This window comes from Chaetomium tenue (assembly GCF_020726465.1).
Source record: "Chaetomium tenue strain MPI-SDFR-AT-0079 chromosome Unknown F5144scaffold_3, whole genome shotgun sequence".
Taxonomy (NCBI): domain Eukaryota; kingdom Fungi; phylum Ascomycota; class Sordariomycetes; order Sordariales; family Chaetomiaceae; genus Chaetomium; species Chaetomium tenue.
Window position 1 is genome coordinate 1,960,569 of NW_027117331.1, and position 21,591 is coordinate 1,982,159.

At 56.0% G+C, this 21,591-nt stretch overlaps 7 protein-coding genes across 7 annotated transcripts; 2 read left to right on the top strand and 5 right to left on the bottom strand.

Annotated features, from left to right (window-relative positions):
• Positions 1 to 1,481: 1,481 nt before the first annotated feature.
• Positions 1,482 to 3,072, bottom strand: F5144DRAFT_177368 (uncharacterized protein). The gene is made up of 2 exons (XM_066782690.1): positions 2,489 to 3,072; positions 1,482 to 2,431 (listed from the first exon to the last, which is right to left on the bottom strand). Exons 1-2 carry the CDS (start codon positions 2,897 to 2,899, stop codon positions 1,724 to 1,726), a joined length of 1,119 nt encoding a protein of 372 aa, XP_066644675.1. The 5' UTR covers positions 2,900 to 3,072; the 3' UTR covers positions 1,482 to 1,723.
• Positions 3,073 to 3,856: 784 nt separating this feature from the next.
• F5144DRAFT_546505 (putative universal stress protein) lies at positions 3,857 to 4,267 on the bottom strand (the record flags this gene model as incomplete). The annotated part of the gene is made up of 1 exon (XM_066787415.1): positions 3,857 to 4,267. One exon carries the CDS (start codon positions 4,265 to 4,267, stop codon positions 3,857 to 3,859), a length of 411 nt encoding a protein of 136 aa, XP_066644676.1.
• Positions 4,268 to 8,489: 4,222 nt separating this feature from the next.
• On the bottom strand, positions 8,490 to 10,497 carry F5144DRAFT_177361 (eukaryotic translation initiation factor 3 subunit L). The gene is made up of 3 exons (XM_066782689.1): positions 9,814 to 10,497; positions 8,716 to 9,753; positions 8,490 to 8,659 (listed from the first exon to the last, which is right to left on the bottom strand). The coding sequence occupies exons 1-3, from the start codon at positions 10,114 to 10,116 to the stop codon at positions 8,576 to 8,578; spliced, it is 1,425 nt and encodes a 474-aa protein (XP_066644677.1). The 5' UTR covers positions 10,117 to 10,497; the 3' UTR covers positions 8,490 to 8,575.
• A 500-nt stretch (positions 10,498 to 10,997) lies between these two features.
• F5144DRAFT_177544 (uncharacterized protein) lies at positions 10,998 to 14,776 on the top strand. Its single transcript, XM_066782692.1, has 2 exons — positions 10,998 to 13,850; positions 13,923 to 14,776. Exons 1-2 carry the CDS (start codon positions 11,177 to 11,179, stop codon positions 14,303 to 14,305), a joined length of 3,057 nt encoding a protein of 1,018 aa, XP_066644678.1. The 5' UTR covers positions 10,998 to 11,176; the 3' UTR covers positions 14,306 to 14,776.
• A 340-nt stretch (positions 14,777 to 15,116) lies between these two features.
• F5144DRAFT_177535 (uncharacterized protein) lies at positions 15,117 to 17,384 on the bottom strand. Its single transcript, XM_066782691.1, has 5 exons — positions 17,219 to 17,384; positions 17,063 to 17,110; positions 16,886 to 16,951; positions 16,539 to 16,823; positions 15,117 to 16,469 (listed from the first exon to the last, which is right to left on the bottom strand). Exons 1-5 carry the CDS (start codon positions 17,229 to 17,231, stop codon positions 15,247 to 15,249), a joined length of 1,635 nt encoding a protein of 544 aa, XP_066644679.1. The 5' UTR covers positions 17,232 to 17,384; the 3' UTR covers positions 15,117 to 15,246.
• A 598-nt stretch (positions 17,385 to 17,982) lies between these two features.
• Positions 17,983 to 19,314, top strand: F5144DRAFT_177689 (uncharacterized protein). The gene is made up of 4 exons (XM_066782693.1): positions 17,983 to 18,261; positions 18,327 to 18,443; positions 18,492 to 18,605; positions 18,659 to 19,314. Exons 1-4 carry the CDS (start codon positions 18,078 to 18,080, stop codon positions 19,012 to 19,014), a joined length of 771 nt encoding a protein of 256 aa, XP_066644680.1. The 5' UTR covers positions 17,983 to 18,077; the 3' UTR covers positions 19,015 to 19,314.
• A 76-nt stretch (positions 19,315 to 19,390) lies between these two features.
• Positions 19,391 to 20,511, bottom strand: F5144DRAFT_591571 (uncharacterized protein; the record flags this gene model as incomplete). The annotated part of the gene is made up of 2 exons (XM_066790287.1): positions 19,391 to 19,512; positions 19,749 to 20,511. 2 exons carry the CDS (start codon positions 20,509 to 20,511, stop codon positions 19,391 to 19,393), a joined length of 885 nt encoding a protein of 294 aa, XP_066644681.1.
• Positions 20,512 to 21,591: the final 1,080 nt, after the last annotated feature.

Here is a 21,591-nt window from a genome sequence, read left to right on the forward strand (position 1 = left end):
CACAAACCAAAACCCCGCCAACCACCCCACAAACACCAACCCCAGCACCACCCACGCCGCCCGCGACACCACCCGCCCCTTCCCATCCCTCCCAAACCGCCACCCCCTCGACGCCAACACGCTCTGCGCCTCCAAAAACGGCACCACCCCCACCAACATCCCCATCAGCGTCGGCACGGTGACCCGCAGCCCCGCGGCGCGCGCGTGCGCCCCCAGCAGCGACCCGCGCAGCTCGAGGATCTCGGCCAGGATCAGCTCGGCCAGCACGGCCGACAGGCCGATGGTGGCGGCAAAAGCGCCCGCGGCGAGGCGGCGGCGCGGGGAGCGGGCCGCCTGTTCGGCGTGCGCTTGGCGCAGGGAGGGCGGAGCGGAGGCGGGCAGGAAGTGGTCGGCGCCGTCGTCGATGGCGATTCCGCTGTTGATGGTGTTGGTTTTGGTGCCGCTGCTGGTGGGGGAGGAGGAGGGTTGTTGGAGGCGGGCGAGGTGCGGGAAGAGGCGGGTTAGGGCCAGGGAGGAGGCCAGCGCGAAGGTGAGTAGGGCTGGGGTGAGGGCGATGGTTGTGGAGAGGAGGGTGTTGTCGCTGGCGGCGGTGGGGGAGCAGGAGGAGGGGCCGCATGACGCGGAGTCGGAGTCCGTGATGGGTGGTGTCATGGTTGTTTTCTTCGTTGCTGTCCTCGTCGTCGCGGTTGGCTCGGGTTCGGGGATGGGGTTTGGAGGACGTCGGCGACGGCGGTTGTGTGTTTGGTGTAATCGGAAAACGCGAGCATTATATCATCGAGTTGTGATCAAGAAGCAGGTGTTTCAAGCACTATGGGAGGCAAATCTCCCTGGTCATTGTGGCCTTACGGGCTGGGTTCTGGTCTCCGTTCGCGATCTGTTCAATTCTTGGACTAAGTTGAAGTTGAGAGGTTGCAAGCAGGCTTGCGCAACCGGACAAGGGACCCCAGGCCAGAGCTTTGACCACTACCCCACCTTACCCCGCGGCCCCTGCCTGTGGCTCAGGGGCACACCCGCGAGCGCTACACTAAGAACTGCCTGCCGGGTGGATGTCAACTAAAACCTCAACTGCAGTTTAAAAATGGAAGTCATCCAGCGACCGAAAGAAACCGGCCAAAGGTAGAGAAACATTTAGGTCATGAGAATCTACCTTTTATTAGAGCTTTGTTTCAACCAATTTACTTGATTGGACATTTTTACTTTACAAAGTACTTATCTATGCCGTTTCAACTACCTAGTTGACTTCTGTGTTAGGTCCGACGGTGTCTGCCTTGCCTTGTTCAGTCCGAGGTCCTCAAACTGGAGACAAAAAAGGGGCACAATTATAGCAAATGACATTCAACGGTTGCGCCCTTCTCCGACATATTTTCCGAAAAAGAGAAGGCCGAGAGTGTATCATAATTTACAAAAAAAGACATCGCTAACTAGAGAGTGCCAACCCTGTGGTGTACAAATACAAGACGGCCGCACGATTCGTTGCCCAGACCCAGCTCAACCTAACCGCGCAATGAATGCCTCTATGATCCAAAGAACAAAGTCGCCGCTCAAATACCGCATCGCAACCGTGCCGTGGTGGCTGGAAAGACGCGCCTCTAAACCACGTTTGTCGGTATCACTGATCCCACCATGCCTGTAACGCCGGAAACACCCTCCCCCTAAAACCAGGCCGACTCTGGAAGCCGACTCCTCGGTATCAAGCGACAAGAATACCGAGCCCAATATCTTCCTATGACTTGGTTGCGCGTTCTGCCCTCTCCTGAGATTCGTCATCGTCGTCGTCATCATCCTCGAGCGTTTTCGAGTTGCCTGACTTGAGGAGAGCAGCAGCTTCGCCAACTTCCATAGCGTGAAGTCGTTCCTTTTGTTCTTCAAGCCCGGTCTGTTTCCGGGCTGCCGCGGCGAGCTGCTGACCGGAGACGGCCTCGACCTCAAACTCGTCGTCATCATCACCGCTATCCTCCTCTCCGCTCTCGGCGGCAAGCGACGGCGTCGGGGGCGGGGAAAGAGAAGTCGTTCGTCCAGAGGAATGCGCCGACGGCGAGGACCGCCGTCGGCTTGTGTCGCGGGGATTGTACGGCTTGATGGTGGGGTCGAACCTCGCAGGAAGGCCGATCGCTGCGGCGACTCGATGCGCCTCCTCGTCTGGCGATATGCCCTTCTCGAACTCGTACACGCTGCTGGCTTCGCTATCGGCCTCGTGCTTTCCTGAGTTGTACGCTAGCATAGCGGCGTAGCTGTGCCGCCCCGGGTCCTGAGAACGCTTCTCTTTCTTCTTCAGCCGCTTGTCGTCCGGCCTCACCACCACCACGGGGATCGGGCTATATTGGAGGCAGTACTTGGAGAATGAATTTCGCGCGTTCATCAACCCCTGGAACCCTCCCAAGGTCCGCCCCTTAGTACCGACCACAAGCATGGAAGGGTTGTAAATTCCGAGCTGGTTTCCTTGTTAGTAACACCGCGACGAAATAATACCGAACCACTGACGACCTACCAGCTGTTGGAATGTGTCATGGAGCTTTCCAACCGAGTATTCCAGTATAATACTAATGGCCTTGTTCAACTCGTTTTTGGATTTGATTATCTCCAACAGTTTCTTCGCATCCTCCTGGTAATTCTTGTCGGGGCGGACGGGGTTCTCCATAACTCGCACGCAGATGATCTCGTCGCCGTCGTCTACCATATGGGTCAACAACCAGACCAAGGCATATTGCGAATAGCTGTGTTCGTCGACGCCGATCATGAATGTGCGCGATCTTCGTGATGAGTGGTAGCCCTGATGGCGCGCCTGAAGAGTGAATGACGAGGGGTTGTTCTTGGTCGCTTCGCCGACTGGGAGGTTGTCGAAGCCGACATGTTGTTCGAACCTGTGAGGCGGAGGCGGGTTCTCCGTTAGCGTGGCCATGCTGGATTGAAATTGGGTATGAGGAAGTGGCGGGCTAGAATTCTAAAGAGTGGCTGCGCGAAATGATACGATTGGGAATGTGATCTAGAGATAGGGATTGACAAAGATCTTGCGGGAATTTCTTAATCTTGGAAAGGAATCCAAATCGGCAGCCGCCGAGCGGGAAACAATGGGGACGGAAGATAGCGCGGGGGAAACGTGATGTCTGCGCATGTGCATCGGGCCATGGCGATCTCGACCTTCTCACACAGCCACAACCCGGAAGTCCACAAGCGAACAAAAGGTGGACAGAAATCGAACATGGAGGGCCCTTCTGCCGCCCTAACTAACGGCATTAGGCGAAAGGGATGACATCGTCCAGCCAGATCCAGCAAGTTAGTGGGGTTGCGGGGTCGAAAGTTCGGGGCTTTGGTCGTCGGCGAGACTTGGCTTGGCTTGCTTTCCATGATGCACTTCGAGCTCGCGTGAGAAACTCAACTTTGCTCCCGTCTCTTGCTATGCATCGCCGTGATATGCCGATGCCCCCGTTCCGTTCTTCTTCATGCAACCCCTCTGGACTCGCAGGTCGGATGCGCCTCTCCCGTGTGTGGGCCGGGCGCATGCGGGGAAGATGGAGAAACGCTGCATGCTCTTCCCATGTGCGGCGCGACCAGGATGGGAGTGCGCTGGTATCCGGCGGTGCGTTGAGGGACAGCCATCGATGTTTTCCCAATATCTCCCGCCCGCGCCAGTTTGGCACTTGCCTCGCACGCAAAAGCCATATCGAGCTGGAAAGACATGAGGCGCAAGGCCCAGTGACCCATGCGGCCTTTGTTTGGGAGTAAAAGGGCTTTTGGGGAAAGAAAACTGGCTCTCCTCTTGAGTGGCACCACTGGGCTTGGAGGCGAGGGGCAGGGCAGGGGTGAAGGGTAGTATGCGGTTGCAACAAAAAGATAGCAAAACAGGTAAAGCAGACACTCACCTCACAGGCGAAGGCGACGACTCCCGCAACCGGCGGTTGTCTGTTTTCCGCGGGTGGCCTTGGGGCAGCGACGGGTTACGTGGCCGCTGGAAGGTCACGGACGCTGTTGAAGACTTCCTATGTCCAACAGAAGGGCGGCTGCTGTCGTTTGAGGACTGTCGTGAGCTCTCGAGATGGCACTCCTCCGAGATGGAGGCCAGGGTGACAGTACTAGCGTCAGTCGATACCGACACAAACGGCCGGGATAATCCATTGCGCCTGAAGTCACCGTTGGTGCGCGACTCGGGCGGGAAATAGTCGGCGGGTATCGACGACACTTTCGTGCCCGGAGACACATCCGAGTCGGGGCTTTTGGCGGCTGGGGAAGATGAAGCTAATCGGACCACATTGTCGATAACCTTGGCCATCGTATGACGAGATTTTGGTAAAATCGTCGCTTTGCTGAGACTATGCCAGTGCTCGTACGGCCTCACGCAGAGGCCAGCAGAGGCTATCCTGCGACAACAGCTTGCATGGAGCCCAAAGAGCTCGAGCACGCGCAAGAACCTGGCGTTGGGACACCAGATAGCGACGCTGAAATTAGCGCGCGTCTACTAGGCGATCGTGGGATGGCTGGAGGGCTGCTCGTGAAATAAAAATAAATAAATAATGGCCGAGTCAGTCGACGGGTGTGTGGGTGGCTAGTCAGGTACTGAGGCAGGAGATGGGATGATCAAGTCGGGTGATTATCGGGTGCAAGACCACCAGATGCCTAGTACTCGGCAGGTACCTGGTAGCCACGGGCAAGCAACAGAGAAATCAGGTCGGTGATTGATGTGGATTGAAGAGTTGGGCGAGCGCAGGTTGATGGCAGATGCAAGGCAGACCCCGATGGTTGTTCTTGGTACTAATAGCTTGGGTCGAGTGCTGGAAGGAGCTATTTGGCGGCGGGGCGGAGCCGAGTGACCTCGAAGCTGAAGCAGATTTGGGCTTGGCTTCTTTCTTCTGGCACCACTGTATTGAGGTATTGAGCCGAAATGCAAAAGACAAAACGATGGGTTTGAGAGATGGGACAAACTCACGTTCGCGAAGCAACAAGGACAAGTCGACCAGATGGGGCAGGGAGCTGGGGAATAATAAGCCAAAGCTTGGCTGCACCTGAGGCAACCCCGTCAGCGCTCAGATATCGCGGCTCGAGCTTCCAAGGTGTCACTTCTCTCGCATATTTTTCGCCGTACGGCTTGGCAGCGGGCTGATGCAACGTTCGATCCTTGCAACTGGACAACTGGAGGGCCCAACGGCACCACGGCTGCGGCAATGGGCGAGCCGTCAATTTAGTGCCGCCGCAGGGCCGCATGATGAACCTGAGAGGTTCTGGATCCCTCCCCAGTTATTCCTCGTTGCTTTAGCCGTTTCGAGCAATCCTGCCCTCCCGCATTCCCGCTTTTCCAGCATGTGAAGGTTCGAAAAGCGGTCCGGGCCAGACGCGGTCGATCACAGCACGTCAAACAGTGCCAATAGCGGTGGACGGCTCCGACAACCGACCACAATCCGGGGTTTCGGGGGGTGACGGTCCAGAACAACAACACGCCGAGATACACCGACCTCCCGATCTCGTCAGTGACCCCACATTACACGCCCGCAAACCATCATTGTGGCCATGTTCCGAGGCCCGTTCGACACGGTGAGACACGACAGGCCAAGCTTCAGGCAGTAGGGCCTTGGCAGCCCGCCGCTGGGGTCCTGTCGAACGCGCTGGGAGATGGTGGCACCGGCCCAGGTACGCAAGCTGCGGGGAGCCGACGTACAGCGTTCCTATCGAAAGAAATCAGCTGGATGTAGTTATTCATCGCTGCGGGAATCGACACAGCCGCGCGCGCCCACGCCGGATATCGTTACAACTCGCCTCGACAGCCGCCGGCCCCACCGCCTGGAGTATGAAGCGCAGTCTTGGTCTCTTGGTATCTTGGAAACGGCAAGGTTCGGCTTCCGCTGCCTCGCCAAGATGCCCAGTGGTGGGGTTATCATCGACAACAACAAGGTCCCGTGAGAAACGCCCCTGTCGTGATGCCGAAAGACCATGGAGACCGGCGATGAAGCGGTCTGCGGAATGGGAAGGAGAAGGGTGAGGATGATCTGTCTCACGTATGCAGTCAGAGAATCTGGCCGATAACGTGAGGGGAAGCTGGGTTGATCAGTGTCCGGATATAGCTCCGTCGTACCTCCGGACAATACCTAGCTAAGCTCGTCCCAAAGCAGCTTACACTTGTAACTCCTTACCTGGTCTTGGTAGCCCACCAAAGCACCACCATCCCCTTCGTGAACTCTGACAGTTTTACAGATTGTGTAAAGAGGTTTCGAGCAAATAGACTTACCTACCTCCGGCACCTAGATATCTCTGCAGAGACACTGGGCGCTCAACCAAACAGACCCCCAATCGACTGCGGGATTTTCCTGAAGATTTTGCAAACATTCTCTAGGGTTCGGTTTCTCGGTCTTGTGCCCTAGATGCGGCGGGCCGATCAGCTCTGCGTTGGTTACGGGCTGGGCTGTCAACAGTATGACCGAACACTTTCAGGGTGGCGGGGTGCAGATGAATTATCATACTTCAACAGTTACACGCGCCATAGTTGATGAGATGCAGAAGAAGTACGGGCTGATTGATCCTTTTGTTGGGGGTACCATTGCTGAGGTTGTATCTCAGTCTACCTAGTTACTCCTCTTGGTGTTCGGAATTGGTCGGGTTATGGGTATCAAACGATATATGTGCTTCACATCCTGCTGGAACCGAGTAATTATCTCGGGCCGGAGTCAAGATCCGATTTTGGTGGTTTTTTTCTTCTCTTTTCTTTCTTTCTTCTTCTTTTTCTTTTCCCCTTTCTTAGTTCTCCCTCGAATGATGTCTTGGATATCTTTCCGAGTGATCTTGGCGAGGTAAGGATGGAAGCTGTCCAAGGTTTCCATTTGGTATCTGCCCAGGTAATTAATTGATAAATCAGAAATAATTACCCGCAGACCGATCTGAGGAGCCACCCCCACCTACTGTGTACATTACACTACAGACAGCGACCAAATAAAACAGAAACATGGCGTTGTCCATTGGGAGATCTGGAACCAGATGATCTTAGACAAGTGATCCAAGAATGGAAGGCTCAGGGTATCTACCCCACCACTGCCCACCTCACCTCCAGCCCAATCGAAACCCCCCCTCGGGCTCCCGAACTCAAGGTCCCCTCATCCACCCCGCGACCCATCCTCCTCCCCGCGTCGGACATGCGTCCGTCTTGCCCAACCCGGAATGCACGTACTGCCTGTCCGCTGGCCAAAGGAACCTGGAAACCCTCTTCCCACCCACCGTAACCTAACCGACAGGGTACACCACACACCACACCATACCACACCACACCCACGCCACACGTCGATGGTCCCCAGCTGCAACCCCCCCGCATCGACCAAAAAAAAACAAGCATCAATCCACAAAGCACCCGCAAGCAAGCCGACCTACCTCTGGTGCAGCACCCTGCGCCAAGCATCTTTGGGGCTAGAACGTCCAACAAGCTGTCGGAGGCCTCCGGTCCCTTCAGTCAGAACCTTCCTTCCTAGTGGAGAGCCAAACCACTTGCAAATGAGTGTTTTGTCACATTCCTGGGCGGGGGCGGGCCCGGGACGATGACGCCCCGAACCTGAGATCACCTTGGGGGTTTCGTCAGTGCAGACAGACATCCTTCGTAGATAATATGCAACATTGCGTTGTTTTAATAAATCGGATCTTCTCTCTATTACGTCACCCCATTTTCATGCTCCTTCTTCTTTGCTTTCATTTTCTTTTCTTATCAACAACGTTACACAGTCCTCGAATAACTGGCCGATCAGGCGGGACGGGGACGGAGACCCCTCCAACACCGGCCGGCGTTATCGGTCCTTGGCTTTTTTTGGCTCCCTTTCTGCCGAGCAGTCCCAGGCAGGGGTTGGGAGTGCGTACTTCGTACCCTAGGCACGTATAAGACATTTACGCCGGACAGACTGCTGTGCTACCGACAAGCCTATCTCCACGGCGCAACGCTGGGTAGTATGTACGTGCGCGGATTACAAAAACACATTGTGTTACGGTAGCAAAAGCAAGGACCTCCCGCTGCTTCCGCGGATGGGGGCCGGAGGTGTCGTGATTTAGGACGGTGATGATGGGGGTCAGCACAGCTGTCGTTATCGAACAAGAGACACGGGATCAGCGCATTAACTTATTTGCGTGAAAATATCTTGTTTTGCGACTCTAAGGTCTTGTCGCGCCCGTCTTTACGATAGGCGCAAGCATATGGCGCCACTACCTATCACAGATCAGGAACTTTTGCTCCCCGCCTCTTGTCCCCATCATTTCATATCATGAATCCACTGTCCCTGGAGAATACACAACCTAGGTCCTCCCAAGGCTGATTGTGCTCCGGACCGCCCACCAGGGAAGGCAAACGTTGCCATCGGCATCTGTTCAGTAACCATTGTAAACCTTTTTGCCAGCCAACTCGCTCACCACCCCCTCCTAAAATCGCTCGATGTGTCCGTCCGTCCATCCGTCCGTCCGACGCCTAATATGCAATGCTTCCGAGACCTGCGTAGCCCGGACGCCTCAACCCCAAGATTACACAATGACTAAGAGGATCAGGACAGGGGACGGGCTTGAGACTCCCGCCCGCGTCGCTGCTAGCATCAGTGCCATCTCTATTTCGCCTTGTCTGCCACGTCTATGCGTATGTGCGAGACAGGTTGCGAATGTACCAGTCAACGAGCTTGCGCCCCATCTTGGCCTCCGAGATGTGGATCAGGTCCTAGGAATCAAGTCAGTATAACTCACTAACGGCACGGCCATGCATAGAAAACTTACACCCTGCAGCGCATAGTCAAGGTCGCTAACATTGACAGGCTCGCCCTCAAGAAGCCCGTTCTCGGTCCACCGAAGCTGCTTAGTCCGCTGCTTGCTGACGAGAAGCCACGAGCGGAGCTCCTCGGGCTTCACACTGAGGAAGCCAGCCAGCTTCTTCAGGTCCATGGTGGTGTAGAGGCGCAGGTACGACTTGATGGTCGGGCTCCACATGTTGGTCTTGACCTCCTCCATGAAGACTGAGAGGTGGTGGTCGATGGGGTCGATGTTGGCCTCCGGCTTGTCGAAGTCAGGAGGAATGGGCGACATGAACTTGGGGCACGCGGCCTTGAAGAGCTCCTCGAAAACGGGGAGCGAGTCGGGCCCACCGCGCTGCAGCTTCAGCAGCTGGTCGCCGTACTTCTCGCGCAGGGCCGTGTGGATGGTGTCATCCAGACGGGTGGGGTGGAACGCCACGCAGATGGCGATCAGAGCGAGCATCTGGTCGTTCTTCTTGGTGATGGAGTCGTACTGCGTGTTCTTCTGGAAGTTCTTGGTCCGCGAAACGTAGATCAAGATGTGGCTGAACATGCGGATGGCATCGGCGTAGCGGCGCATCATCATGTACGAAAAGCCCACATAGTAGTAGGTGGTGAAGTGGGCAGCCATCACGCGGGCGAACATGGCCTTCTTGTTCAGCTCGATATCGTCGAGGGTCTTGAGCGCGAGGCTGAAGTCTCCGAGAAGGCAGTGGACGCGGAGGAGACCGATGATGGAGAAGTACCCCAGCATGCGGTAGAGGTTCTTGGAACCGTAAGGGCCAGCAACGGCCATGGGGTCCTCATTCCGCTTCATCGCCGCGAGCTGCTCGGTGATCTGAGACTTTTGGATGAGGGAATAGAGGACGTTGAGCACGCTGTAGCAGCCCCATGTGTTCGGGTTGTCGCGCAGAATCTGGGCTTCCTCCTCGTTGCCGGCTTGCCTCGCAATCCGGGCCCGGTACGTGCAGAAGGTGTTGAATTGGTAGATGAACTCGTCAATCACATCCCACGCCCAGTAATACTATTCTTCGAGTCAGTGACCTAATAACAACAAGGTTGGAGAAGGTGGCAGGAGGCTAACCGTTGGGGGTTCTAGGTCCACGGGACCTTCTGAGTTGAGGATATAGTGGAACAGGGCGCAGTAGTTGTCGTAACTCGCGAACTTGGTCTCCAGGGTCGCTTGGAAATCCAGCGGTTGGGAAGCCTGAACTAGCCGGGACTGGATTTCATCGGCCTGTTGAGCGAGCGTGGCCTGGTCTATCTCCTCCATGCCACCCTCGGAATATTGAACCTGCTCCCTGTAGTCGGCAACAAGGGCCTCCTCCTCGACATCGCTGTCGTCCTCCATAGCGCGGGCGGGCGCCATGCCGGTTTGGTAACTCATATTGACGATCGCTCGGGACGATGGCGGAAAGCGATTCGTGGGGGTGAAGTGGTGGTTGTCGCCGGCGTTCGTTGTCGTGACCGTCGCAAAGACCCAAAATGCTTTGCTCGGTGGGGCTGGATTTTTGTGGTCGAGGGGCTTGGACCAAGCGGTGAAATTTCAATGGCGCTGCACCGGTTTAGGGTTTGGTGTGTATGGGTAAAATTGCGTTGATGGTTACGCCTCGGTTATCGCATAACAGAGCCAACAAAGATCGAGGCATAAACTGTGCTAACGGTGAATCGGAAGCCTCATTCCATCACTATGATTGCAAATGAATCATATCAGACTTCCCATGTATATTGCCAATAGCTTTTGCCGTGAAAGAACGAAACCATGCACATGCATGGTCTATTGCCACCATCGGAGCCTAATATTGCTGTAGCCAATATATGATCTGGGCATTTTTGCTGCCCCGCCAAACATCCCACTTTCCGTCCTTGGCTGGGCGTCCCCTCGAAGGTGTTAGTCAGGCCGACAAACTGCCCCGCGGCTTCCGTATATTTTGCCTCCCATCTCCTAACACCCATACTAGTAGTACCTTACATAAGTACCTCAGTATTTGGGGGAGGACAACAACTTGGAACAACCTACCACTCAAGCTTCCTTACGGAACCACCCACCTTTACCTCAACTTCCTTCCCTTACGACACCCCAGGATAACAACGCAAGATGCCGGTTGTCACCCCAGAAAAGCTGGCAACGCTCCAGCAAAATGCTGATGATGTGCGGAACGTGAGTCTCAAAGTTCCAAAAGAAAAAAGAAAAACAAAAAGAAAATTAAAATAATACTGAATTTAAGCTAACGAAATATTAGATCTGCATTTTAGCTCATGTTGTAGGTATTTGTCTTCATGCTTAAAGGACGAAGTAGAACGAAGCTCATTGTTAATTATAGGACCATGGAAAAACATCCCTTACTGATGCCCTCCTAGCCACAAATGGTATCATCTCGCCAAAACTGGCAGGAAAAATCCGGTATCTGGACTCTCGGCCGGACGAGCAGCTCAGGGGTATCACCATGGAATCGTCAGCTATCTCTCTCTATTTCTCCATGCTCCGGAGGTCGAGTCCCGAAGCTACCCCTGAGCAAAAGGAGTACCTCATCAATTTGATAGACTCACCCGGCCATATCGACTTTAGCAGTGAGGTTTCGACAGCATCTCGTCTCTGCGATGGCGCTGTTGTCTTGGTCGACGCTGTCGAAGGAGTGTGCAGTCAGACAGTCACCGTCCTACGGCAGACATGGACCGAGAAGCTTAAGCCACTGCTCGTCATCAACAAAATAGATCGCCTGGTTACCGAGCTTAAAATGACACCGAACGAGGCATACATTCACCTCAGCAAACTTCTAGAGCAAGTCAACGCCGTTCTCGGGAGCTTCTTCCAGGGCGAGCGCATGGAGGAGGACCTGAACTGGCGGGAGCGGATGGAGGCGCGTGTTACCGCTTCTGCCGCGAAAGAGGCCAAAATTGCAGATCAACTAACAGATTCTGGCGAGCTTCACTTCGAGGAGAGAGACGACGAGGAGATCTACTTCGCCCCGGAGAAGAACAACGTTATCTTTGGCAGCGCCATCGATGGCTGGGCTTTCACGGTCCGCCAGTTTGCCGGGCTTTACGAAAAGAAACTGGGAATAAAACGCCATGTTTTGGAGAAGGTCTTGTGGGGGAACTTCTACCTGGACCCCAAGACGAAAAAGGTCCTTGGTCCAAAACATTTGAAAGGGCGGGCGTTGAAGCCCCTTTTTGTCCAACTAGTTCTCGACCAGATCTGGGCCGTCTATCAAGCCACCGTCGGGGATGACAACGGAAAAGGGGATGCTGTTCTTCTCGAGAAGATTACCAAATTCCTGAACATCACTATCCCCCCCCACATTCTGCGATCTCGAGACCCAAAGCTCTTGCTCACAACCGTCTTTGCCTCCTGGCTCCCGGTATCCGTTGCTCTGCTCGTCTCCGTCGTGGAGTCGCTTCCGTCGCCGAGCGCGGCACAGGCTGAACGCTTCCCACTGTTGCTGGAAGACGTCCCGGGGGCAGACCACATTGACCCCAAGGTCAAGGACGCAATCGTTTCGTTCAAGAAGGGGCCTTCGGACCCTGTGGTCGCATATGTGAGTAAGATGGTTTCGGTAAAGCAGAGCGAGTTGCCAGAGAACAAACGACGGGGGCCTCTGAGCGGCGAGGAGGCAAGAGACCTGGCCAGGAAAAAGCGTACCGAGGCAGCGCGCGCAGCACAAAACAACCCGAGTGAGGGCAATGATATGGATGCCCTAGCATCTGCCTTCTCGAGCGCTACCTTGGAGCAGAATGCCCAGGAAGAAGAAGAGAAGGAGGCCGAGCCGGAGCACTTGATCGGATTTGCGCGAATCTACTCCGGCACTCTCTCCGTCGGCGACGACATCTACGTCATTCCGCCAAAGTTCTCGCCAGCCCGCCCACTCACAGAGCCGGTACCTAAAAAGGTGAAGGTAACAGGGCTCTACATGATGATGGGTCGGAGTCTGGAGGCCCTCGACTCGGTTCCGGCTGGTGTGGTTTTTGGAATTCGAGGACTCGACGACAGCGGTATCCTCAAGTCCGCTACCCTCTGCAGTCAACTGGAGGGAGCAATCAACCTGGCTGGTATTGCAAATATCCTCGGCCGCCCGATTGTGCGCGTAGCCTTGGAACCGGCGAACCCGGCCGACCTGGACAAGATGATAAAGGGTCTTCATCTGCTTGTCCACAGCGACCCCTGCGCCGAGTATGAACAATTCGCTAGCGGCGAGCATGTTTTGTTGACAGCTGGTGAACTCCACCTCGAACGCTGCCTGACAGATTTGCGGGAGCGGTTTGCTGGCTGTGAGATTCAGTGTGGTGCGCCCATCGTACCATACCGGGAAACCATTGTCCGCGCTGAAGAAATGCGCCCGCCTGTCAACAAAGAGCTTGGCCGCGGCGTGGTTGTCGGTGTCACAAGCTCTAAACAGGTGACCATCACGCTGCGAGCAAGGCCCTTGCCTCAAGATGTTACCGACTTCCTGCTCAAAAATGCAGGAAGCATCAAGGGGTTGTCCTCGGATCGCGGGGCTACAGAGGCGGAAGGATCACCAACACAAGAGCCAGTCGCGGAAAACGGCGCGGTTCAAGACGACTCCCCGGAAGCCGACGACGAGCTTAGCACAGCCAGCAAGGCCCTCTCTCTCGAGGAGCTTAGGAAACAACTCCAGTCCCAATTCGACAACGAGAAGGACCGCCTTGATTCTTGGAAGGGCATCATTGACCGCATCGTCTCCTTCGGTCCGCGCCGCATAGGCCCCAACCTCCTTATCGACGCAACCAAGGACCAATTCCTCCCGAAGGCCTTCAGCGCCCATGGCAACCACAACAACAGCGACAACCGCCCCTCAGCCAACGAATCCCTCAGCCCGCACCACTTCTCCGACAAGATAGCCTACGCCTTCCAGCTCGCCATGGCCCAAGGCGCGCTCTGCAACGAGCCAGTCCAGGGCGTAGCCGTGTTCATCGAAGACGTCTCTGTCACGGGGGCCGAGGGCAGCAGCGGCGGCGAGGATGCCACCTCAGCGCGCGACCACCTGGGCCGTCTAACAGGCGAAGTGATCAAGACGGTCCAGCAATCCATTCACAAGGCCCTCCTCGACTGGTCCCCACGGCTCATGCTAGCCATGTACTCATGCGAAATCCAAGCCTCCAGTTCGTCCCCCCTCCCCCTCCCCCCAAAAAACCACACACACACACAAACTAACCCCCCCTCCCCCCCTCCAGCCGAAGTCCTCGGCCGCGTCTACGACGTACTCACCCGGCGCCGCGGGCGCGTGCAATCCGAAGCCATGAAAGAAGGCACGCCCTTCTTCACGATCCAAGCCCTCCTCCCCGTAGCCGAGTCGTTCGGGTTCGCCGACGAGATGCGCAAGCGGACGTCGGGCGCCGCGCAGCCGCAGCTCATTTTCGCCGGGTTCGAGATCCTCGACGAGGACCCCTTCTGGGTGCCGTTTACAGAGGACGATCTCGAGGACCTGGGCGAGTTTGGGGATAAGGAGAACGTGGCTAAGCGGTATATGGATGGGGTGAGGCGGCGCAAGGGTCTGTTGGTGGAGGGGCGGAATGTGGCGACGGATGCGCAGAAGCAGAAGACTTTGAAGCGGTAGTTGGTTTGATTGTTGTCGCGGGATTGCTTTTTTGGGTTGGGAAGAATAGGGGAATAAAATGTGGTGAGTTGAAATGGCGTCTTTCAGATGTTGAACTTGAATGCAGCTGAGCGAAATGGAAAGAGAATAATATATCACAAGTTGAATCATGTTCGTAAAATGCATCCTATTTCCTTTTGCTATCCCTCCTCTAAGCCGAATAGAGACTTCCGCGAAAGCCTGTCCGAAGCCAACCAAGCTCCCGTCCTGGCCCAGCCCGCAAAGCATGCCATCTTCTAAACGCGTGAAGAATGCCGTCGTCCTTCGGGCATGGAAAGCGTAGAGCTGGTTAGTAGATAGGTTGCGTGAAATGACCAAAAAACCAAAGAGATCGCGGAATCCCTGTCGAGGTTGAGGGAACCCACATTCCGTACCCTCACCGCCGATATCTATCTGAAGGTCCCCAGAGTCGAGATTCGCTAATTTAGCAAGAAGACCCCTGCCATGGCGACCAAGAAATAACCCGCACGCCGTGTCATTTGCTCCGTTGGGCCGAAGCCCGTCATTTTTTACCAGGAATGCATACTTCGTCAGTATTGTTGGAATATCGTAGAGCTCCATCATCACCTTTTTCGGGACGTCGGACTGATACACAAGGAGAAATGAGCAGGATGTCCCGCCTTTGAAAAGACGGTGATGCATGCGAGGAAAAGTAGATCAGGCAAATTGGTCGGGTCCCAGGGGGTGGGGCAAGAGAGGTTTGCGTGAAGCTGAGAGCGCTGATGCCTGGCTATCCAAGCCAACGACGCAACGACGTTTGGGTAGCAGAGCAAGTACAGCGAGAATGCGGAAGAGACATGGCGTCGATTGGCCAAGCTCAAGAACTCGCCAGAGCCAAGGCGGACCCGAATATCCCGCAATGGAGCGGCGAGGACGAGTCCATGAAGGGGTCATGTGTATATTCAGGAAGCCACCGGGCGGCTGCTCCCCCCACGCCGGCCTTTGATCGGGGCCGCGACCGTGGTCCAGCCGTCTTCATCAACCGTCGGGGTCGGCGGGGCTTGCTCGCTGGTAGGGGATAGTGGCTGCTGCGGGGTGGGGGCGCTACCATTGGCACGGGGAGGGCGTCCGTTATCCCGAGGGCCACGAGCGGGGCCTCCACGGCGGGGACCGCTGGGGACATTACCGCCGCCACGAGACGGAGCACGCTGCTCGCCCGATGCTGTTCTCCAGTTACCGCTCTCGACAGCCCGCGACTTGGGTGCTTCCCGTGCCTCACGGGCCCGAACAGGGAGTTTCTGCTCGGTCGTGGTCTCATTTGTAGCACCCTCCTCGGGGGCGGCCTTTGCCTCCGCCGCAGACGCCTCCTTCTCTTCCTTAGCCTTGGCCGCTGCTTCTTCGGCTGCAGCCTTCTCCTCCGCGGCTTTCTCTGCGGCCTCCTTCGCAGCGGTTTCCTTGGCCAGCTTTTCCTCTTTGGCCTTTTCCTCGGCCTCCTGAGCCAACTTCAAGCGCTTCTCTTCGATCTCCCGCTCCCGTGTGGCGGTGTCGATCGGGCGAGCCGCGCCGAACGGACTGGCCTTTGCGTCGCCAGCAGTAGAAGTGGCCGCCGCATCGGTCGCCTCCGAAACGGTGCGCTTGGTCAGGTTTAGCTTCGGGCGTCCCGCAGGGAGGGCGGCCGACGGCGCCGGCGAAGGAGGTGCCTCACTGCCCTCACGGGATTCGCCGGGCGACTTAACGGACGAGTCGGGCCGCATGTTGTTCCGCCAGTTGAAATCCTTCTCGGCAGCTGTGGGGACGCGCTCGGGGCGCTCGGGGCGGTCAGAAAACTCACGGCGAGGTGGGCGGGAACCCTCCTGGCCTTCACCCGGGCCCCAAGCCGCGGGCGAGGCTCTCCGATTCCCGCCACGGAACGACTCGGACCGGGTCTCCATATTACGCGAGCGAGACCCCTCGCGGGACTCGGGGCGCTCAGGCGGGGCCCGGGGCGACAGCGGGCCGCGTCTCTCCCAGGAATTGAAGTCCCGGACTTTTCCGTCGTCGTTTGGCTGATATTCCCGACGGCGTTCTCCGAAGTCACCTCCACGACGATCGCCGCCGCGGCCAGGGAGGTCGGCTAGGGGGCCTCTCTTCGCACCCCAGTCGAGATCACGCATTCCTTCCGATGAACCGAAGCCACCACCTCTCGCTTCAAAGAAAGTTAGCCACCCAGGTCACACATCTGTAAAAAAAAATAAAAAAATCTCGCAAGACTCACGTGGATCAGCGACCTTGACGCGGATGGTGCGTCCCTGGAAGTTTTGGCCATCACGGGTAAGGGCAGTCTTGAGACCCTCGAGGTCGCCAAACTCAGCGTAGGCAAAGCCCTTGGGCCTGTTCTGTTCACGGTCTTCGATGATCCGCACGTTCACAATGTTGCAATCTTCGAAGAACTCGGTGACGGTTTCGACGGTTGCGTCATAGGACAGGTTGCCGAGATGCGCAGTATAAGGCGGCTTGGTCGGTAGTTCCTGGGGTAGGTTATCGCGGATCGAGTGGTAACCTGGAGCAACAAACAAGAGTTAATCATGAGGACGGAGAGCTGCCAGTGACGACGAGACATACCCCGATCAGTAGAACCGCCATACGAGGTCATGGTGCGACGGTCGGAGGGGGGGAGCGGCTGAGTGCCTAGTTGCGGTCAGTTTGTGGGCCCTGTAAAGCCATCCGCTGATACTGCGGACTCGAGGCTGACGGAATCCAGACAAAACAATCAGGCGCTAATCGAGGGCGACGACTTACCGATTGTGTCCTCGACTTCGTCGGCCCATGATCCACCACCGCCGAGGGCTAGAGGGTCGGGTCAGCAAGGGATCGAGACGGAGGGGCTATGGGGCGTGGCCGTAGCGCCGAGCGGATTGATGGAGGCGGTGGCCTTGGCGTGGGAGGGAAACTCACAGGTATCATTCATAAACTCAGTCAGAGTCAGCTTTTGGGCTTCCTTCTTTTTGGGAGCTATCCATGGGTGTTAGTGAACGATGGGCATGATGATGTGGGCGGTTGCCCCGCGATGCCGAGAGGTGGGCAGGGGCGGGCACGGGCAGTAGCAGTGCTCACCCATGATTGCGGTTTTTGGGCGCGCGGCGATGTACCACCGAAGCGCGCGATGGGAATGTAGTTGGCCGAAGGAACGGGTCTTCGGCACGAGAGATGGATGGGTTTCTCGAAGGGAGAAGAGAGGATTTGTGACCCCGGGATGCTGTGGCAGGCGGGGTTGAATGAGGGAGGTGCGAAGATGTGGGCTTCGCGACCGAGCGGTTTGTCCTTGTAACCTAAGTAGTTTTGGGTGCGGGCGGAAGCGAAAAATTATTAAGGTGAGGTCGATTGAGGAATCAGGGTTGACTTTTTTTTCCGCTTGGCAAGGGTGTGTGGATGCGGCCCCCAGTCTACGCTAAGCCCTATCAGTTCTAGCGGGGCTCATCGGAGCGCTGGCCGCGCTTCGAGATTCTGCCATGTTTGGACCAGCCAGCGCCAGTCAAATGCCAGTGTTTGCAGGGCTGTCTTGTCTCTCATTGCATTACATTTTGACACAACCTTGACTCGGCCCAAACTTGACATACATAACATAATGTATTGATCATCAATACATAGGTACAAAATACCGAACGACACATGCGTTTGGGTGCATACGGAACCCCAGAATAACTTTGCCGAGCTTTGTTTCCGAGTATCGACCTGAAGTTCAACAGCACTAGTGACTTCACTTCATCAGTTCATCGCCTCATTGTTTGAGTTTGCCTTCGTTTCTTCTCACAAGATGAAACGCGTAGTCATCCAGAACCCGGAAAATGACGCACATCAGGCTCATAATTCGGTCTCTGCACCATCGCCACCGGAAGAATCGAAGGTAGTTGAGAGGTTAAAGCCACGGCAGAACCAATCACTTTCACCTGAGTTGATGGACATTTTAGTACCTTCGCTCAAAGTCGGGGCAGTTGCCGGTATGTGGTTATCATCAAGCTCTCTAGCTGCTACCATCTCAACGTGCTTAATCTCTAACTGGCAGTAGGCGCATGTGGTATCTTTACTGGAGCGGCGGCGGGGATCATTCGCTCGGCTCCGACAGTGTTCTTCTCAGCCATCGCGGGGGGGCAATGGTTTACACTGAGCACTACTTACTATGGTGAGCTGTATTGTGCGCATGTTGCTATTCGTTTCTAACAGCCCCCAGCCACGCGGTTGATGTCTTTGAAGCATTTTGCCCAAGGAGAACCGACAGAGGGTGATAAAGTAAAAGCGAGCTCTCTTGCGGGCGGTGTTGCTGGGACAATAGGTGGCATGCTAAGTAAGTGTTTGCGGAACAGAGTAGATCAAGCTTTATCCCCTAACATGATGCAGGGGGGCCGAGAAACGTCATCCCAGGAGCCGTGGTCTTCTCGTTGCTTGGGGCTGGGGGCCAAGGCATCGCGAATTGGCAGGGTAGAAGGGCTGCGAAGGCTGCGGAGGCGGCGAAGGCCGCGGATGCCGCGGATGTGGCTCCGAAGTCGCCTAGCGAATTCTGGTCGCGATGGAGTCCCATCAAGCAGCTCTCCGACCAGGAGTATGAGAATATACTCGAAGAGAAACTTCTCCGAGTCGAAGCAGATATTGCCCTCATCGACGACCGCGTCAAGGAGCTCCGCGAATCCGAACGCCGGATGAAAGAGGGGAACTCCGACGCCGAAAGGAACTCGGCGCCCTCGAACAAAGCTTGATTAGGGCCAGGGAAACGACTCAAGCTTTTTGCGGGCAGACGAACCACCAGGGAAACTGTACCATTTAGTGTAAATTAGTCGCCAAATCGAGGCTGGGCCGGGATGGGCCAGAAGGAAGCTTAAGGTAAAGAGTGTTCATTAATTAGTCTATCTAGTTCTATTGGAGTCTAACGCAGTCATAGTTATAGTTGGGTGAATTGTCACCACAATCAATATATCGCTCCACGCGCCAGGTACGCCAGCTCCGAGGAATCCCCATTGCAATCTCCTGCATCATGATCGGCTGGCGATTCAATCTGTAAGATCGGGTCAGCCAAACAATTGATGAACAAAAGTTCAGGGCCCCTACCTTTTCTGAATCGCCCACGTCAAACCATTAGCAAGCGCCAATACGGCGCTCACATGAAGCAATTTCCATCCATCCACCACTCGAGCGACGTCTATAACAAGGAGTGATACGGCCAGTCTCAGCGGCCTCACAACGGACCAGTGAAGTTTCTATCCTCCCCTGAGTAGCCGAGTCTCGGCCATCCTACCGGGAGATTCGAGTATTTCGGCAAGACATATCGACCCTCGCACTGCATTACCCCACATTTAAGGTCACATAGTCCGAACAGCTTGCAATAGCACTCTGATGCCGATGGGCAAAACACAGGCTCTTTGCCAAAGATGACTAGATGCCGTTAGCCTCGAGAGAACCACCAACATATGGGTGGATGACAGGGCACACTTACTGTGCCACATGTACTCGAACACCCGCCCGCTCAAGTCATCATCCAGAGGCGTCTCCAACAACCAATCCCGCCAGCGGACGTAGTCCTCCCTCGGCCGGCTACGGATAGCGTCGCGCGAGACGGCAAACTGCGAGCAGCAGCTGACGCCGACCTTCTCAGGGACCTCGACGCCCGGCAGCAGCTCCTGGAACGCCTGCTTGTAGATCTCCTTGGTGGTGAGCGGGCGGCCCCCGCTGCCGGTGCCCATGCTGCGGTCCCACTCGCTCGCCTCGTCGTGGTGCGGGCGGATCTCGACGGGGCAGCCGAGCACCTGGACGCAGCGCAGGTTGACGTAGCCCGAGGCCTGCACGTAGTCCAGGTGGAGGTTGCGCAGGGCCGGCAGGCTGTCGTAGTCCGGGTCGTCGTTGTGCCAGGCGAAGCGCGAGGCGTGGATGAAGACGGTCGTCTCGGCCAGCGTGTCGTAGTTGGTCACGATGTGCGTGAGGTACACCATGGCCTCGCGGCCCTTGTTTTCCGGGACCGTCAGCGGGGCCGTGGGCTCGTCGACGACGTAGACGCTGCGGGCCCAGCCCGGGAGGAAGCGGTGGACCCATGCGGTGTCCTCGGAGCTGACGCTGGCCACGACCACCTCGACTGGTGGTTCATCGGCGAATAGGGACCAGTCCCATTGGGGGTGGAAGTGAACGACGAGCAGCCAGCTGCATGCGAGAAGGATAAGGATGGGGATCGCAGATCCCCTTGCGCTGGCGGAACGGACCAACATATCACAACATCAACAACACAACTCAAGGAAAATAAGAGCGAAAGACTATGGTGAAGATATCAATGAAAGGGTAAAGTAAATAAGGATAACAGCATTACAAAATAGAGAAGAAGAAAGTCAAAACCGACAAGACCACCACCCAGGCTTTCTAGAAAAAGAACCCAGCATAGCCCTGGAGTGATCTTCAAGGTTGGCCCCCCATTCCGGTCCCCCCGTCAGCAACAACACCAGCGGCACGGCGGGGGCTCCCACAACCCGACCTGCTACCAACGCCCATGCCTCACACGGCCGCTTATTTCCGGCCAACCACAGCCTGTGCCTTTTCTCGCCGATCAAAGACCCAAGAGCTTGGTGAAAGCAGCAAACTGGATTTGCAAGGCACTTGGCGTTTCGCCCGACGTTGTGGGGAATAAGATGTGATCGCCATTTGCGGGATGGGGGATGCGGAGCGCCAACCCTGGGCGCGTATCCGCAGCCGAGTGTGCAGTTAGTTATTCGTATGTACGGGAAACATGCCGATGCCGGATTAGCCGCGCGCAAACGTACATATCCCCGATTTGCATACGTACGCATCGTAAGTTAGGGCAACCTCGAGATGACTGCATATAGAGTTACACAGTAGTGTAGGCAGTGAGCAGTGAGAGAGGCGGTTGGTTAAATGAAGAGAGAATGGGGTCCGGTTCGTGTCTTCCCGGGTCTTAAACCCGTTGTCCTGTTTCATCCTCCTTATTTGCACTTGCTTCTCTTGATACCCCCAAGGGTTCAGCCAGCGACATGATTAACTACACCACAACGACTGCGAGAGACCGATGCTGGGTTTGCCTCGCCGGTGATGCCGGGCAATTGAGATTAGAAGTGGAGGAAGAGTCGAAGAGAATTACGAATAAAAGAGGAGGCCTCAAGGAACAGTGGAGTGCTAGGGGGTATCCACCGGCGACATATCCTCATTCACAGCTTTCCAATAGGGGTAACTATGGATATCATAGTTTTCATAAAGAGAGGGGTTTGTTGGTCAAAACAATGATCCCAATAGTCAAGGGGAAGTTTGCTTTTGGATGGTGTACCCGGCAGCTGATAAAT

Bases quoted from the DNA above. Each gene is read 5' to 3' on its own strand.
- F5144DRAFT_177368 (XM_066782690.1), bottom strand. From the start codon at position 2,899: ATGGCCACGCTAACGGAGAACCCGCCTCCGCCTCACAGGTTCGAACAA. The intron at 2,432-2,488 runs GTAGGTCGTCAG...CAAGGAAACCAG, and splicing joins ATGACACATTCCAACAGCTG to CTCGGAATTTACAACCCTTC.
- F5144DRAFT_177361 (XM_066782689.1), bottom strand. From the start codon at position 10,116: ATGAGTTACCAAACCGGCATGGCGCCCGCCCGCGCTATGGAGGACGAC. The intron at 9,754-9,813 runs GTTAGCCTCCTG...CTCGAAGAATAG, and splicing joins TGGACCTAGAACCCCCAACG to TATTACTGGGCGTGGGATGT. The intron at 8,660-8,715 runs GTAAGTTTTCTA...CTTGATTCCTAG, and splicing joins TTGACTATGCGCTGCAGGGT to GACCTGATCCACATCTCGGA.
- F5144DRAFT_177544 (XM_066782692.1), top strand. From the start codon at position 11,177: ATGGAATCGTCAGCTATCTCTCTCTATTTCTCCATGCTCCGGAGGTCG. The intron at 13,851-13,922 runs GTTCGTCCCCCC...CCCCCCCTCCAG, and splicing joins ATGCGAAATCCAAGCCTCCA to CCGAAGTCCTCGGCCGCGTC.
- F5144DRAFT_177535 (XM_066782691.1), bottom strand. The intron at 16,824-16,885 runs GTATGTCTCGTC...TTGTTGCTCCAG, and splicing joins TGGCGGTTCTACTGATCGGG to GTTACCACTCGATCCGCGAT. The intron at 16,470-16,538 runs GTGAGTCTTGCG...CTTTCTTTGAAG, and splicing joins CGTCAAGGTCGCTGATCCAC to CGAGAGGTGGTGGCTTCGGT.
- F5144DRAFT_177689 (XM_066782693.1), top strand. From the start codon at position 18,078: ATGAAACGCGTAGTCATCCAGAACCCGGAAAATGACGCACATCAGGCT. The intron at 18,444-18,491 runs GTGAGCTGTATT...AACAGCCCCCAG, and splicing joins ACTGAGCACTACTTACTATG to CCACGCGGTTGATGTCTTTG. The intron at 18,606-18,658 runs GTAAGTGTTTGC...AACATGATGCAG, and splicing joins GACAATAGGTGGCATGCTAA to GGGGGCCGAGAAACGTCATC.